We start from the raw sequence: 17,301 nt of genomic DNA on the forward strand, positions 1-17,301 counted from the left end.
TTAACATCTGTTTGGTTAGGTGAATAGTTTGACATATTAAGCAGCAAATAGGACTTGTAATTGATGCAATGCATAAAAACAACATTAAAACCAGGAAAGAGCTAATGACTTGAAGAAATCAATTAAACCCAAAGAAAGAGACAAAAAGCAATCAAATGTATTTTGGGGGAAATGCTTCTTGAACTGCAACAATTGAAAAACCTCAAAATTGGCAACATGACAAGGTTGAAAACACAAACAAATTGTGTGCTGACAGAGTCCAGAGAGCAAACAGATCGTTTGATTAAAATGAATTGGTGTTGAGAAAATGTGTCTGTATGTGTGTCACTGAAGCAAATTATATTCGTCGACGCTGCACACTGCACACAAAGTGTGACTTTATTGCATGCTTCTGTTGGTGCAATTTGTCTTACGTGCCCCGAGGCTCCTTTAACGAAAGAGAACGTCTTGGATCAAAGCAGCCTAAACTTTACTGGTTTGATGTTCTTTTGTAGATAATGCTGAAGCTGAATCAACCCTAATGTTGTCTTTGCAGCACTCTTTAACTGCTCAAAAATGTACTTAAAAGTGGCGTAAGCAATAGTTTATGCCCTCCGCACCCAAACAAATTCACCCAGATTTAACCCCCTCCCACTGCCTTTTCCTTTCTACATCCATGGCCTCTCCCCTCTTTTGCACGAGCAAGAACGCCCTCTGTTGCTGTGTTGTGTGTCTCAGTCCAAACTATTTAGTTTGGTAGCCAGGGGGCCGTGTCTGAACACCGGATTCTGTTTTCAGCGCACACACAGAAATGACAGCCGTAATGAGATATTCACTGAAATCGACAAAATGTGTATTGGATTAGAATCGTTGACTCCTCCTTTACAATCGTTTTATCGTCTTGATACTTCATGACTGCTTGGGTGGCATCTACTTTTTCTTGTAGCATCGCCTTCCTGACAATTCACCCGAGTGTATGATGGGAGGAGCAATCGATGAGTGATTAGTGGACGGCCCGCTGTACTGAGTCACAGTACCAATGACAACAAAAACACACTAAAACGTCCCATTACTGGTTCTTACCTGTGAGTTGGCTGCTTGTGATTGGTGCAGATGGCTGTCTGGTAGTCATGGCTGACACACACCTTGTGAGGAGGGCAGCGCACCTTCAGACAGGGGTCCTTGGTGGCGTCTGGACCTACAGGGAGAGATCGGGGATAAACTTAATCTCTGAGCTGCAAAAACAAGTCAGCGGAAACATTCACAGCAGGAGAATCAGCACAATGTAGTGCTGAGGTAGATGCAGGAAAACATCAAGCTTTTGGTTTTCCAGCTGGCCGTTTGTTACGTTCTACCAACTGAAGCAGGAAGAACAATAATGAGTTGGAGAAAAAGATGGAGAAGAAGAATGGTAATAGGTATGAAGTAAACGTTTGAGTTTTCCGCAGTGTGAGCTTCCTAATGAGAACTATTTTCTCTGAGCGTCAACCCCATCTTTTTCCAAATCAATCTCCACATTGACAATATTGCCGTGGCAGCTAAGCACAGCTGGCTGGTATCCAGGGTGACAAAAGATCAAAGCAGCTCATTGACTCGGAGCATTGTGTCATTTCACACTAGGCTAACAGCACAAACCAGCTTCCATTTGACAGACAAAAGAAAAAAGAAAAAAAAGCGGAAGAGGTGAAAAAGACAATGGCAGTAAAAGAGAGAGACGAGAGCTTTCATTTCACCATCAAGGACCACACCATAACTATGTGGGTTTAATAAAATGGTATCAGGTGTTGAGGATGGAAGAATGGATGTGAGGGGAAGGAGGAGGAAGTTGACCACTTTGGTCAGTCATGGACAGATCTATTGCAGAAGAAGAGGACACTCACTGAGGGACATCCATCTCAGGAGTTTAGGAGATTAAAAAGAATCAACAGACCTAAATAGAGCTGAGGTGAGCATGAGCTTGACAGACTTTATTGAGATTGTTGGATGAATGTAGGAGCAGTAGACCTGAGATGACCAATGACCAACGACTTGAGCGGTTTGAGCTGAGATACCCAGTCTGGCTGCTGTGGAAGCTGCGCCAATGCGGAAGAAATGGCTGGAATGGTGTTGTGAAGTATTGATCCTGTTTTGGTAAGAAAGAGTGCGGTGAGTCTCACAACAACATGTATGGAATGTAGCACACTGTATGAGAGAGTCAGATGTATGAATGGTGATGTCAAAAACATTTGGGTACCAGGGAAGGATCGGGGAGGCATTGGGGAGAGGGGTGAAAAAGTATAGACGAATAGGACATGAAGGAGGAGGCGAGAAAGAGCCTGTGGTGGGGCCCCTTGGTTAGCCTGTGGTGGGGCCCCTTGGTTAGCCTGTGGTGGGGCCCCTTGGTTAGCCTGTGGTGGGGCCCCTTGGGTTGTTGGGTGGGGCTCTTGGGTTGCTGTGTTGACTGAGAAATATTGGGAGGAGCAGAGGCCGTATTGATTTGTACAGCTGAGGGAAGGGACGGGAGTATGAAATGCTTTGTGCACGGGGATTTTGTGAAGCCTGTGAACACAGGGAGGATAAGAATGAAGAAATAAGCTGAGAAAGGTCAGCTGTGTGGCTGCTCCACAGAGAGAGCAGAGAAGGAACAGACAACCTTCCCCGCGCTATGGGCGGGTGGGGGGGTAAGGGAAGTTGCAGATGACGAGAGGGTTGAAGCCGGCTCTTGCGACTATGTCGGCCCCGACTCTTGGCTCTCACAGACGGAGGAAAGGAAAGACTGATGTAAGAGATCGAAGACACAGTGGGTATTAAGTCACAGACAGAGACCACATCCTGTCACCACAGTGAACGAACTGAAAACGATTTCAAATCCAAAGTTAATTAGGACTGAGCACAGAGTGTACGGATCAAAGCCATGCGTCACGTACAAGTCATTAGCACGTGGCTACTGTTGAGAAAATTAGCTTATATACAGCTTAATCAGCAGCTAGTTCATATGCAGCTTTAAGTAGCAACTAGCTTATATACAGTTTAATTAACAGCTAGCTTATATGCAGCTTTAAGTAGCAATTGACTTATATACAGTTTAATTAATCACTAGCATATTTGTAGTTTTAATAACCATTAGTTTATATACAGCTCTATTAATCACTTATACAGTGCTCACAACACAGCAAGGCCAGAGAGAAGCAGGTGAAAGGTTACTTATTTAACTGCGACACAAGGAACAGGCAGCCATCTTTAGAGAAGATAAGGAAGACACAATAGACAGTGAGATTCAAGCGAGGGCCACCGCCCCAGCTGAGCCCGGCTTCTTCACACACTCCTTCTTAGGACCTCTCGCATGGAACTCCTCACTCACACTGATGGAAACCAACGCCTATTGGGAGGGGCCAAGGTGAATGGACATTCACGGCTTCCAACCAGGTGTCATAACGTACAAACGTGCCACGCCTGCATCTTTGACTTTGGCCAATGTGTAGCAAGGGGTGGAACCCCTATATTAAGTTTCACGCTGATGTGTTTAAGCGTGTCTCATGGTGAATCTCTGCGAAGTTCATCCATTAGCACCCAGGCTTGTTTTTGATAGCTGGGCTGAATAACTCCTCTGTTGATAAATAAATCTATTGCTTTTGATTTAACTATACGCCTCTGAGAGCTTCTGTTTCATTCTTAAACCTGCTCTAAGTGTGAAAGACAACAACAACATTTTTTTTCACAACAATTTGGTGACCCCGACGTGATACATATGATACGGAGCTTCGGGTTGGAATGTTAACAGACCTCTCTATTTGTGATTCCAGATAACGGCGCATCTCTCCCCCTGAGGCTGGGAACCGATAATTGCCATCGGAGCGAGCTTGCAGTTCGGGAGACAGTCTGATTGTGCCGGCACATCTCAAGGTGAGCAGACGCCTATTTAACTGAAGTCTGCATATTGTATTATAGACATGAACTAAATTAGATCCGACTGTCCGAACTGTAAGTATTGCGTAGTCATAAAAGTATTGTAAAGATTAAAAACACAGCAGCAGGGTTGTTCAGCCCAGCATTTGGGGTTTTTTGTACATATGCGTGCTTGTACATATGTGTGAATGACGAAGAAATTGTATAATATGACGGGATATATGTATATGTTATTGATGTCATTGGTAAATTGTATTGAGAGAATTGACCGTGAAATATTCGTATCAAGACATCGAGTGTGTTACGTGTGGTGTAAAAACCAAGTTAACTCTGCTTAGAGTAACTCTTAGAAAGTTTCTGCATGGGAGCACAAGTTTTAAGTTAGCCGATGTATCATTGATAGCGGACCAAGAGAAAATTACCTTATTGAGATCATCAAATCTCCGGATCTAGATTTGTGTGTGGCGCTTAGTGGAAAACCATGATATCTCTGCTTAGAGAATCCTCGACGGAGTTTCTGGGCGAGAGCACAAAATTTACGTTAATTGATGTGTCGTTGATAACGGACGTTGTGTAATAAAGTAACCTAAAGCGAAAAGGACCCGCAGAGTCCTAGGTTACTTAAAGTGTATTAAAATTGTGTTGTTTGATGTATTGTGTTGGTGGTGTGGTTGGTAGCACCGCGGACTTCCACGCGGAAGAGCCGTGATCGCGGCCCAGCCAAAGCAGATATTGTACTTGTGTTTTATGATACGCAGCGGTCGCTGTGATGCATTAAAATAGCGCTGTTTTCTTTGATATGTGTACGATAGGGAAAGAATCCTTTATAATTTGACTGATTGTTTGCTAGAAGAGCAGTTTTTCATTTGTATCGTGATCAAGAGGTCAGCGGTACACAGTCTGTTTGATGAGGTTGAGAAAAAGAAACTTGCTGTTGGAATGCGATGAGTGTGTAAAAAAGAGCAGTTCAGCTCATCCGAGGGCTGCGCTTGTGACTGATTTATATTTAAAGAGACAGCCGTGTATGTTCTAATGTGTGTTCATTGTTTCACTGCATTTGTAAAGGTATTAATTACATTCTAGACCGTATTTGTGAATTGTGCGCACTTCAGATGTGGTTTTAATTGGTGTTTATCATTTTGTACTGTGTTTGTTTGCTGAGAAGCAGTTTGCTTAGTTTGAGAAAAAGAGCTGTCCATCTCCTTTGAAGACAGCGCGCTTGTGACTTATTTAACTTCAGAAAATGGCAGTGCCTGTTTTAATTTGTGTTTATGATTTTACTTCAGAGAATGGCAGTGTACGTTTTGAGCTTGGGTTTATGCTTTGCCTTCAGAGACACAAGAGCATGTTTTAACTGTGTTTATTAGTTGCCTACAGAGAGCTATTGCTGAGCTGTACGTTTTAACTTTTGTTTATTTGTTTGACTGTATTTCTAAAGATATTCCTTTACCGCATTGGTGATCTCTGCGCATTTCAAAAATGGCAGTGTGTTGCAATTTTGTTTGAATGAAAGTGAATGTTTGAAGCGTACATATGAGAGAGAGAGAGCTGAAAGCTACAGTCGAGTTGTTTCAGATGTTCGTGTGCTTATCACATCATATGCTGAGGTTTTGAGTTGTGGTGCTGCAGATGTTCGTGTGTGATTTCAAAGTTGATGGTCAGTTGAGCAGAAAAAACACGCATTAGACACAGACGTTGCACTCACACACACACATAAATCACTAGAATATGCTGAGAGACAGCTGAGGGTTAATATAAGTGTCAGTTTTACTGGCGTAGTTAAAAAACTACTGATTTATTGGAAAATTGGGTTCCCCAGGGACTGTTAGCAAAGTCTAATGCGGAAACACAGCAGCCACTATATTCAGCCAGACAGATGCTAAAATTAGGGAGTCAGAAAATTTAAAATGCTGTAACAAAGCATCCATTCATTTAGTCAGACAAACGCTGGTGGGAAAATAAGGGAGGAAAAAGCTTTCCTGATAAGAAAGAACAGTGCGGCCTTAGATTGTGTCCGCTGCAAGGACAGAGAGAAGACAATTAAAAAGGTGGGGGCTTGGTGCACACTAGAGGCCTTATAAAACATTTAGTTACATCCATTGCATGTGTAATTAAAACATAGACGTTCACACCTAGCAGGGGTATAAAGGGGGAGTTATAAATAAAATATATTCATACACTGTTAAATAATATGCGTTATACTTGTAAAGCTATATTGCGGAGTTGTGAGGTCACTGTATGAAGGTTTAAAACGCCGAGAGGAGCACTCCGTCATCCTTTCGTACGACAGGAATAAAGATCAGTGACCCTGAAAGTATCTGCTCGCTAAAAAAACCATCAGATTAGGGCAGAAAACTGCCATCTTAACGCAGGAACAGAGTGTTCTGCTTATCTATCCACACAGAGACTTCGAAATATGTTTAGAACATTACTGTTTTCGTCTTCTTCACCCTAAGTGTTAATAATAAAATAGATCATCATTTCACACACACACATTCCAGAGAAAGCAAGGTTGTGAACGAGGGCCAGTGTGAGTTCAGAGAGCAAACATGTCAATTGAAGGCATGAGAGGAGGTTTGGCTCCCTCTGCTGGCACTTCACAACCTGGGAAGAAAAAACTGTGGCCACTCCAAGAACTGCAACAGGAGCAGTGGACAGGAGCTTTGGCTCCATCTGGTGGACATTTGGGAATACTGATTTCAGACTTTTTTATTGAACACATTGCAGAGGAGGAAGTCATGTCAGCAAAAGTGAGCTCTTATCTGTGCAACTTGGAGAATGCAGTCCAGGAACAGAGCAGGATGAATGGAAGAATCAAACATTGGCCGGTGGACCAACAAGCGTACAAAAGAATGATAAAGAGATGGAAAGATAAAGACATTTGGGATGGAGAACTGCTGAACTATTCTCTCACTGAAGAGGAGCTGCAACAACTAAGCGAAGAACACACTTATGAAGAATACAGAGCTGCTGTGGAAAGAACAGATATGGAGCTCGAAGCACTAAAAGTGTCAATACAGCTGGCAAAGCTTGACGTGGCTCCTAAGCCTGCTAAAAAGAAAAAGAAGCAGCACGGAAGAAATTTCTACTGCTACAACTGTGGAAAACCAGGACACTGCGCACGAGACTGCCCCACGCGTGGTCAACAACAACAATCAGGCTCACCACGTGGAAGAAGAGGAAATTATCAGAGAGAGACAGGCAATCAGCATCCAAGAAGCCAGAATCAAGCTGAAAAGCAATATCTTTCACATGTCTGGCAACAACAGCGACACTGCTGCAACTATTAGCCACAATACCTGCGTCATATCCAGTTACAACCCACAGCCCACAGCCCACAGACAAAGCATCCTCCATCATGAAACACCTCAGCCCCTTTAGTTTGAACACAAGAAACAGAAGATGTGTTCACCATTCTCACATAGACTCTGTCACATGCATCGGCACTTCAAGAATTGACTATTAACTCCCTTTTCCACCGAGATGTTTCTGAACAAAAAAGAGGGATGTTAATGCAGTTTTGTATCAGAAAAAGGGGGAGAAAGAGACTCATCAAAGAATCCTCCTAAGAAAAATTCACGTTTGGAGCTGCAAGAAAATCGAAAAGAGAAGGAGCTGCATAGAAAGAGACTCATCAAAGAATCCTCCTAAGCAAAGAAATTCACATTCGGAGCTGCAAGAAAATCGAAAATTCAAAAAGAATGCACAAAAGCACATATTGTCTATGAAACAGGAAGAAGGTTGCTACAAAGGAGATGAAGGAAACACAGCATCCTACGCTGTGGTGAGACAATTCGAAGATCTAAAACACACAACAGTAGCATCAGGTATCCTACCTCAACCAACATCTGCGCAGCTAGCAGAAGTCGAAGCGCTCATACAAGCCTTAATAATAGCAGAAGGAAAATCAGTAAACATCTTCACAGATTCTGCTTACGCACATGGAGCAGCTCACGTTGATGGGCCCATGTGGCGAAGAAGAGGATACAGACCAAAACAGATGGTTCTGAAAACAGCCACACAGGAACCAGAGATCAGAATGTGAAAAACCCGTACAAAACACCTATGGGCTCTTATCCTGTACCATCAGCCTGCTTCCAAGACATCAGCATGGACTTTACTCATCTTGGTAATGGTGGACAGATTCTCAAAGTGGGTGGAGGCAATCCCAACTAAAAGAGAAGACGAACAGACAGTAGTGAAGTGGCTGCAGACAGAGCTGATACTCCGATAATGGTTCACATTTCAGTAATAAGCATTTGCAGGAAGTAGATCTGGATCAGTGTATCATTCACAGTCACAAGGACTGGTAGAGAGGGCAAATCAGACGCTAAAATCTAAAAATAGCGAAGACATGTGTAGCATCAAAGCTGACATGGGTTCAAATTTTACCATTAGCTCTAATGGCAGTGAGGAGCGCACAAGGAAATAAGACGCATCTTTCACCACATGAGTTAATGACAGGGAGGCAAATGCCTGGTCCTCCAAGAGACGGTAGTCATATACATATATATACATAGATACATAGATGTACATATACATAGATGTGCAGCAAGTTGAAATGAAGGCATATGTGACTGCATTAATCATTCTCACGGAGGCTCTCTCCAAACAGGTCCAGCGAACCAGTGCAGCTGACCAGGAAAAGGTAAAAATCTCATCCGAGAGGGTGACTGGGTCAGGGTCAAAGTTCATAAGAAAAGTGGACTGACCCCAGGTGGACAGGGCCGTACGAAGTGAAGGAGGTTACTTCACACTCGGTCCAAGTCATAGGTAAAGCAGGAGCACCTTGGCACCACCTGTCACACTGTGCCCCAGCATCTGAGCCGTCCAGACCTCTAGCAGAGGTCCGAGGTAATCTGACGCAAAATGCATAATTTGTTTTGTAATTTGTAATTTGACTTTTCAGCAACCACCAACAGGTGATCCAATTAGCTACAGGACATGGAAACGACAATGTTTGGTTAAATTGAATTGTTGATAATGCTATAAAAAACAAAATGAGTAGCTGTGTAGCTTGTGCTGCAGCTAGACCAGCTAGGTTCACCGAACCAGCACCACTATATCCTGAATCTGACCCAACAGGATACGCATGCATGACAAATATGACTAAAATGGCTACTCCATCAAATTGCATGACTCTGGCATCCATATTTCCACCAATTGATAACGCAACTGCAGTAGGATAGTCAGTCTGGACAAAGGTCCAACCTACATAGATACAATCGGAGTGAACCAGAGGAGTGCCTAATCAATACAAATTGGTATATCAAATTGCAGTAGGTTTTGAGAGTATCGCAAGTATTATTCCATGGATAACTGTGAATAAAAATGTTGATCGTATCAATTATGTGCATTACAATGTTCTTCGTTTGGCTAATCATACTAGGGATGCAATAGAGGGTCTGGCTGAGCAGCTGGCCCCAACTTCTTTGATTTCTATGCAAAACAAAATGGCTTTGGAGCTTTTGCTCAATGTTTGGAGATCTGTGTTGCACTAACATCCCCAACAATACTGCGCCGGACGGTTCAGTCACAAAAGCACTGAATAGTCTGAGGGCACTGTCAAACGAAATGCAGGAAGCATCAGGTGTGAACGATCCATTTGGAGATTGGATGGAAAACATGTTTGGAAAATGGAAGCACCTGATCTTGTCAATAGCAGTGTCAGCGGGTGTGTTCATTGCAATATTGGTCTCATGTGAATGTTGTATAATACCCTGTATTCGTTCTTTGGTTGGCCGTCCTATCACCACTGCCCTCTCCAAGGAACCATTACCACCCCCTCCTTATGGAGCTTACCCAGTATGGGAAGAGCAGAACAGCCTGGTAGGGTCAGGAGAGGCAGAGGCAGACACCAGCGTGTGAACAGGGCAGGAAAGGTAAAGAAAGTGACGTCCTTCAGACGTCAAGAGAGGGATTTGTTGAGAAAATTAGCTTATATACAGCTTAATCAGCAGCTAGTTCATATGCAGCTTTAAGTAGCAACTAGCTTATATACAGTTTAATTAACAGCTAGCTTATATGCAGCTTTAAGTAGCAATTGACTTATATACAGTTTAATTAATCACTAGCATATTTGTAGTTTTAATAACCATTAGTTTATATACAGCTCTATTAATCACTTATACAGTGCTCACAACACAGCAAGGCCAGAGAGAAGCAGGTGAAAGGTTACTTATTTAACTGCGACACAAGGAACAGGCAGCCATCTTTAGAGAAGATAAGGAAGACACAATAGACAGTGAGATTCAAGCGAGGGCCACCGCCCCAGCTGAGCCCGGCTTCTTCACACACTCCTTCTTAGGACCTCTCGCATGGAACTCCTCACTCACACTGATGGAAACCAACGCCTATTGGGAGGGGCCAAGGTGAATGGACATTCACGGCTTCCAACCAGGTGTCATAACGTACAAACGTGCCACGCCTGCATCTTTGACTTTGGCCAATGTGTAGCAAGGGGTGGAACCCCTATATTAAGTTTCACGCTGATGTGTTTAAGCGTGTCTCATGGTGAATCTCTGCGAAGTTCATCCATTAGCACCCAGGCTTGTTTTTGATAGCTGGGCTGAATAACTCCTCTGTTGATAAATAAATCTATTGCTTTTGATTTAACTATACGCCTCTGAGAGCTTCTGTTTCATTCTTAAACCTGCTCTAAGTGTGAAAGACAACAACAACATTTTTTTTCACAACACTACTAACGTTATATAATGACAGTGGCCTTGTCTCCATTAGAGGCGTAATGGCTTGTGTTTGAGCCACAGCTGGTGTCTGCTGTGAACATCAACTAGTTTCTGACCTGATCACACACTGCGCTGCAGTTTACATGCTGGTTTATCAGCGTTAAATCAGAGAGAGAGTCATGCACGATGGCAGCTCTTTTGTCTCCACTTGCAGAAAGGCTGTAATCTCAACAACCATCGAAGAATGAACGAACACCGACACATATCAGCTCTTAACGTACATAACTTTGAAAATATCTGGAGCTGTCGATGCACATGGGAGAGCTTTCTTTATCTTTATGAACACACACAATAAAGATGGTGACTGTTAGATAGTCTCATGGGAAGCGCACTTTCCACATCTGTCATAACTGAGCAACACACTTGTTTCCTTACACTTTTTTAAAACACACACACACACAGATACAAAAACGCATTACAAGCCCGCGTGCCCTCTCATATTCTCCAGAATGCCGAGAGATGATCTGTCAACCTTCCTCCCGATGGCTGTCTGATCTGTGTGTTTCTATCGCCCGCTTATTCGGGCCATGTCCTCACCTCCATCTATCAGTGCTGCAGGAAATTCATCTTATTTCACTTCGCTGCAAAATGACTTTATCACCGCGAGGAAATGAGAGATGAAGGGAGAGCGGAGAGGAGGCGTCGAGGAAAAAGGAGGCTCGTATCTGGTTAACAGGACTGGAGGACAATTTAGGATTAGCGCGTGACCTCCGCTCACAGACAAATTGGAAATCAGACACACACACATACAAATGAGCAAGTGAGTTTGTGCACCTACACACAGAAGTACAGAAAGCACCACATGTAGATGATTACACAGATACGTTCTCATCAACAGCAAAAAGAGACAATGCCCCTCTGAATGTAAAATCGTTTTCAGCCGACGTGATTTGAAAAATGTAAGGCATCTATGACGAGATGGGAGGAGAGGAAAAGAAAGGAGCGAAAATAAGAGAAAGGAGAAGAAATGAGGAGAGGAAAAGAGAAAATGACAGGATGAAGAGGGGGAGGAGGAGGCAGGGAAGAGAGGCGAATGGAAGAGTGTCGGGTAAAAGAGAGTTTTATCCATCTATTTAAAGCTTGAGTGAGCAGCATTGCCGGATAAACCAGCCAATCAATTGTAATGCAGAAGCACTGCAGCACACTCTTGCCACCTCTCTTTCACTTTCCTCGAGACCAGTCGCTCACCTCTTTTTGTTCCCCTCCCTTCTTTCTTATCTTAAGTATGACATTATTCTCATCCGTGTTTATGTGTGTGTGTGAATAAGACAATAATCATGAGCAATACAACTTAACACGCCTATTGCATATCCATTCATTCCAAAGTGCCAAGTAAAACACATTTTCACACTCAAACCCACATTTTTACCTTGCAAATGAACAAGCTTGTCTGTTGCTGATAAGATGTTGCCAAATGTACAAGTGTGAAGGATTTGTATGTGTGTGTGTGTGTGTGTGTGTGTGTGTATGTGTGTGTGCGTGAAGTAAATATTATGATTCTTCATCAGACACTGCTTAACAGAGAAACTGTAGAGACGCAGTGCGTTGGAATTGGTAGGTGATAAAGGAGGAAATGTGTGTCACCACTACCAATTAGTGTAACCACCGTCGACTGATGAAACTGCTAAGCCCTTTTACTTTTTAAAAGTAAAGTAAAAGTCTAAATAGACCAGTAAATGTGTCTATGTGAATGTTTGCCTGTAAGTGTTGATGAAGCTCTCAAAGAATCTGTAGTTTTTGACAAAGGACTGATATTGTGCAGTGCAGCCTTGTGAGAGTTTTACAATCAGGCTTTTAAAAGAATCTGTTGACATGGACGCCTCGTGGCTGTTTCACTGCTGGGTTGCAGCAGGCTTTGAAAGTGCTGCTGTTGCTGCAACAGCATCATTCCAGCTACCATCTGGTCAGATCTGCTTTTATATACAGTGGGGGGGGGGGGGGGATCAATGTACTTCATGGTTGGTAGCTCATGCTCAGCGAGTACAGCAAGAACATAAAAGAAGATATATTCCCCGCTGAAATCGAAAGTGGTGCTGCTTCTTAGGAAAAACAAATGTATCTAGCTAAACATGAAGAACAAAGTCATTTTCATTAAGCTCATGTGAAATGATGTCCATATACAGTGTGTATCTGTAAGGGATGTAAAGGGACATGTGAAGGTATATGGTTTTAATAAAAGTCTCACCAGCTCTCCTCACCATGTCTCAGCAATCGTAGCTTTGTTCCTCTGTGCGTTTGGCTGTGTTACAATAAACATCATTCTGCCCTCGCTCTGCCTTCCTGCCATTACCACAGTGACACTGCTGCTCTTGCTCTATTGTACCTCCATTTCCCTAACTGTGGATGAAGTAGGTTCGTTGACTTCCATCCTTTTCCTCTCCCCCTCCATCCCTTCAAGTCCACAGCTCAGGGAGCCACAGAGCAAACACGGCCAGCCAGAGGAGAGCTGGAAACGTACTGTTACAATAATGTTATTCAGTTGAGTTAGTTCTGATGCAGCAGTTATTTGACTTGTGCAGATGTCAAGCTTTCAAACAATGGATCGTTGATTTTGGCATGAAAATAATTTTTCATGGCAGATTGGCTGATTTACATCTTGACCTGACAGTTTCGCAAAATAGTAATACCCATCATGTGTAGTTTTTCAACACGTGTTAGACTGTACGTCCAACAAAGTGTTTCTCGTCCCTTTGACTCCTGAGGAAAGTTGTAGCGAAGACTGAAAGTTGTATTTTTGTGATTAAATTACAATCGTACAATCGCACCGTGGGGGAATTTCAGCGTGCATTACTTTGCAATCCACAAGGTCATGGTTCGATTCCTTCCTTCAAAGGGAAAATGTAGAACCAATCTACAGTAACTGAATCACTTTTAATTGCATTAGAGTGTCAGTGTTGCTGTATTGTTGAACTGTTATTCATTAAGTCAAGTTGCACTTCTGTCGGTTTATAGTCTAAAGCATAAAACATTCCTGTACGATCCAACCCTGCACATAACTCCCAGCCATTTTATTGCAGCAATGCACTTTATACTAGAAGCTGTAACATTTTATGACAATTAAAGTTGACAGCAAATTGCCCGACTCAACCACTCTTTTTGTCTCCTCAAGAATAGAATTGTTCTCCCTCTTTCTTCCATCCTTAATGTTCCTGATGAGAAAAGTGTCCAGAGAAGAGAAGGGTAAGATAAAACTCTTCCTGTGTCCTCTAATACTGGACGGAGGCCAGAATGGAATGCAGTGATTGGATAATAAAGATAGTCAGAGTCCAATAGAACAGACCACATCACCAACAAACTCTGTCCTGAGAGAAGAGGGTGACCTCAAATGAATTGCTGCTGAGCTGGACATGGGTCAACGGGGTGTTTTTCGTAATCTGTGTGTATGGGTGTGTGTGCTCCTTTATCGTCACTGTGCTCCATTGCGCTCCCCAGCCACTGTTTCTAATAGCAAGTAAAATAAACACGTTTTAAATAAAATAAAAAAGAGCTTCAACAATCATTCACAGAGGACCGATCCCTGGCTGTTATTTGAAAAATCAGCATCTCTTTCAGGCTTTGATGAACTAATTAAAAAGGTGTTTCTTCTCTTTCAGCTGGGGGGCTACAATGAGAAAACAAGAGATGGAGAAAGAGAGGGAGAGAACAGAAAGACAAACAGATCAGGAGGAAATAAAACCCCTTCACTCTCTGCTTTGTGATCGTTCCTCTGGGTCTGACTATTTGGCCTACGAGAGGCACTGAAGCGATGGATGACAGCGTGGAATGATGGAAGGATGAAAGCACAGAGAGGGCCTCGGGGAGTGATAGAACGGGTTCACCAGCCATAAAAGGAATTCTTGAAAACATGAGAAAATCATATTATTGTGGATGGAACTGAAATAGAGAAGATAAACAGGCTGTATCGGTTTGAATGTCAGAGAAGAAGCTGCAGTGGCGAAAAAACGGGAGGAAAATATCCGGAGAAGGAGAAAGACTATTGACTGTCGCCTACAATGAATATTCATCACTGCCACACAACCATTGTACACACAACAGCACATTTGCACACACACACACACTTGATTGTGAAGAGCCCGAAGACAGAGCATGTGTGTGAAACTGATGCTGGCAGCATAGCATTTGTAACGGAACAGCATAAAAGTACATACTCAAAAAGCCTTTGAAGACAGCTTCAGAGCAAAGGAGCAAAGGTGCATGTGTACGTAATAGAGCATTCATTTCAGGTGGAAGCTCCTCGTTGTTACAGTTTAAAAAAAATAGTACATAAACTGTTCCGATTAAAGTGTGTTTATAATTCTAATCATCATTGCGGAAAACGGAGTGAGCAAAAGTAAAATATAATATGCATGAAATAGGCTTGTTTGGAGGCAACATCCCCCCCCCACACACACACACTAACTGTGTGTGTGTGTGTGTGTGTGTGTGTGTGTTTGCCTCTGACTGATCTAAGAACTCACCAGCATCTTCACCTCTTCCTGCTACCTTCCTCCAATCGATTAGAGCTACTGGATTTTTGTCTAGTTGTTAATGTCAGGGTTAGAAGTGAATGGCGTGCAGCTGTGCAGGAGGAAAAGGTTTTATTTTATTCATTCATGATTTTTATTTTGCACTTGTGCAATGTCTAGTGGTCTATTTTCTTTCTTTCTTTCATAACTGACCATGTGTTGCTGCCAGAGAAGGAGTTTGTATCAGTTTGACCTTTAGTCAAATTCAGGAGAGGTTACACTGAAAGACCAGACGCTTGACACACAGCCTGGTTCTTTGTCTCATTGACACTGTCTCTTCCTCTTTTTCCTCTGTCTTTTCAGACACACACACACACACACACACACACACACACACACACACACACACACACACACACACACACGCACAAACACACACACAGGTGGTGACAGGTCTGGCCTCTTGTCTCACCTTCAGTGTCAGAGATAATTAAATGTTTTTTCTCTGTCCTAGACTGAGGCATTCATTAATCTGAAGCTGAAGGGTGTGTGTGTGTGTGTGTGTGCGTGTGTGAGAGAGAGATCATGCATGAGAATGAGTATCAGAGCCTTGTATCTCTTCCACTGTACCTCCATCTACTCTCCTCTCCTGTTATTATCCTCTCATATTCACGATATAAATCATACAAAAAAAAATATGCCAAACCAAAGCTCTGCATGTCCATTAGAATCACGCTTTTACCTAAAGTGTGACAAATAGGAGAAAGACCAGACGATATTAATTTGATCTAGTTTAAAAACCCTTTTCAAGCTCCTCTTTCTTGACAGGCTTTGTGCTGATCTGAACACATTATGCCCCGAACAGGACTCCTACACCACACCACATACTAGAGAAGAGCGGAGAGTGAAATGATACCACACGTGATCGAATACAGAAACTTGTAAATAACAAAAACCTTCACCCCAGACCACAACATCTGTGTTTGAACTGACTCCAGTACACGAAGAGGCTCAGGGAAAGAGACGCTATTTATTCAGGCTGAATCTCACAGCAGCACAATATGGCTGCGGCTCTTTTTGTAGATTCATAGGCTTTGATACTGTGGATTACTGTATGCTACCATGCAGCTTATCTCCCATTGAATTGGATCAAAACATGTGTAATTGGTTTTGTAATTAGCTAACGAACAGAACACAATGTCTGCATCCGTCGCATTTCTAATTTGCATTTGATTTACCAATTGGTTCCGCATTTAGTTTTCCATTTGTCAACTCATCAACTGATTTCAGCAGCAGTCTGGAGCCTTGTTGTGGCTTCAACCAGGATTCACGAACGTTCAACGGCGTTCAGGTAAGTCGACACGAGAGCCGTGTTCAATCAGTCTTGTGTTTTCCACCGTGACACAGATTACACGGGGGAGGGATTAATTCATCCATTTCATATCACCTTTTAGTAAATTATGTTATTCGGCTAATTATGAATCACAGTAGATCGATTAGTCAGGCTAAATACTGAAAAAAACAACCTAAATATATGCGGTGCTGTATATATACAAATATGATGCCCACATGCATAAATATTCTGTACTCTTATAGCGAGTACAAAAATAGAAGACAAAAACTGAATGTAGGTAAGTTAACTGCATACATCTTCCATATACTGCAGAGTTCTTAAGTTGTTAAAGTCTGCTAAGCTGCACAAACACCAGAAGTGACAGGTATTCTGCTGTGTTCTGAAGAGAGACATCTTTACTCGAGTACATCAGTGCTCACTTGCTGAATCTCAAATTACAATATTTGTGCTAGCCTGCACTGACAGACCATGGTGTTCGTACTCAAGCTAACCCTGGAAATAGCTGCATGTTACTGACGGGGCTACCTTTGATCATGCTGTGTGCATTCGCCATGCTCCATCTGGTTCAGACCACGAGCTGCGAGCTTGGTTATCTCTCTCAGTGTCATCTCTGCACACAACCTGAGACAGCGTGGATAACTAATTGTGCTAAACACTGCTGTATTGTATCCACTGTTTTTATAGGATCTGCAGCTGAGACGGCAGCGCAGAATAATTTAAACTCAGTGTAAATTAATGCAGCATTCTGTTGTGAAACATCAATGACCGACTATAAGAGTATTTCTTTCTCATTAAACCTGGTAATCTGCAATGATCCGACTCTCACTATTATAGGACAAAATAGACCTGCATCAGCACTGAGATAGCCCAACAACACATGGATATCCGAAAT

The 17,301-nt window shown here is 42.7% G+C and overlaps 1 protein-coding gene across 1 annotated transcript in view; it reads right to left on the reverse strand.

The window, feature by feature from the left end:
* The window catches only part of spock1 (SPARC (osteonectin), cwcv and kazal like domains proteoglycan 1), a gene marked incomplete at its 5' end in the record, with an annotated part of 56,843 nt that overhangs the window by 20,993 nt on the left and 18,549 nt on the right, over window positions 1–17,301 (reverse strand). Inside the window, one exon of the mRNA XM_079269177.1 lies at window positions 1,063–1,177. Within this exon, the coding sequence (XP_079125303.1) occupies window positions 1,063–1,177 (115 nt within the window). The remainder of the gene's footprint in view (window positions 1–1,062; window positions 1,178–17,301) is intronic.

The sequence above is a fragment of the Melanostigma gelatinosum genome (genome assembly GCF_949748355.1).
Source record: "Melanostigma gelatinosum genome assembly, chromosome: 5".
NCBI lineage: Eukaryota > Metazoa > Chordata > Actinopteri > Perciformes > Zoarcidae > Melanostigma > Melanostigma gelatinosum.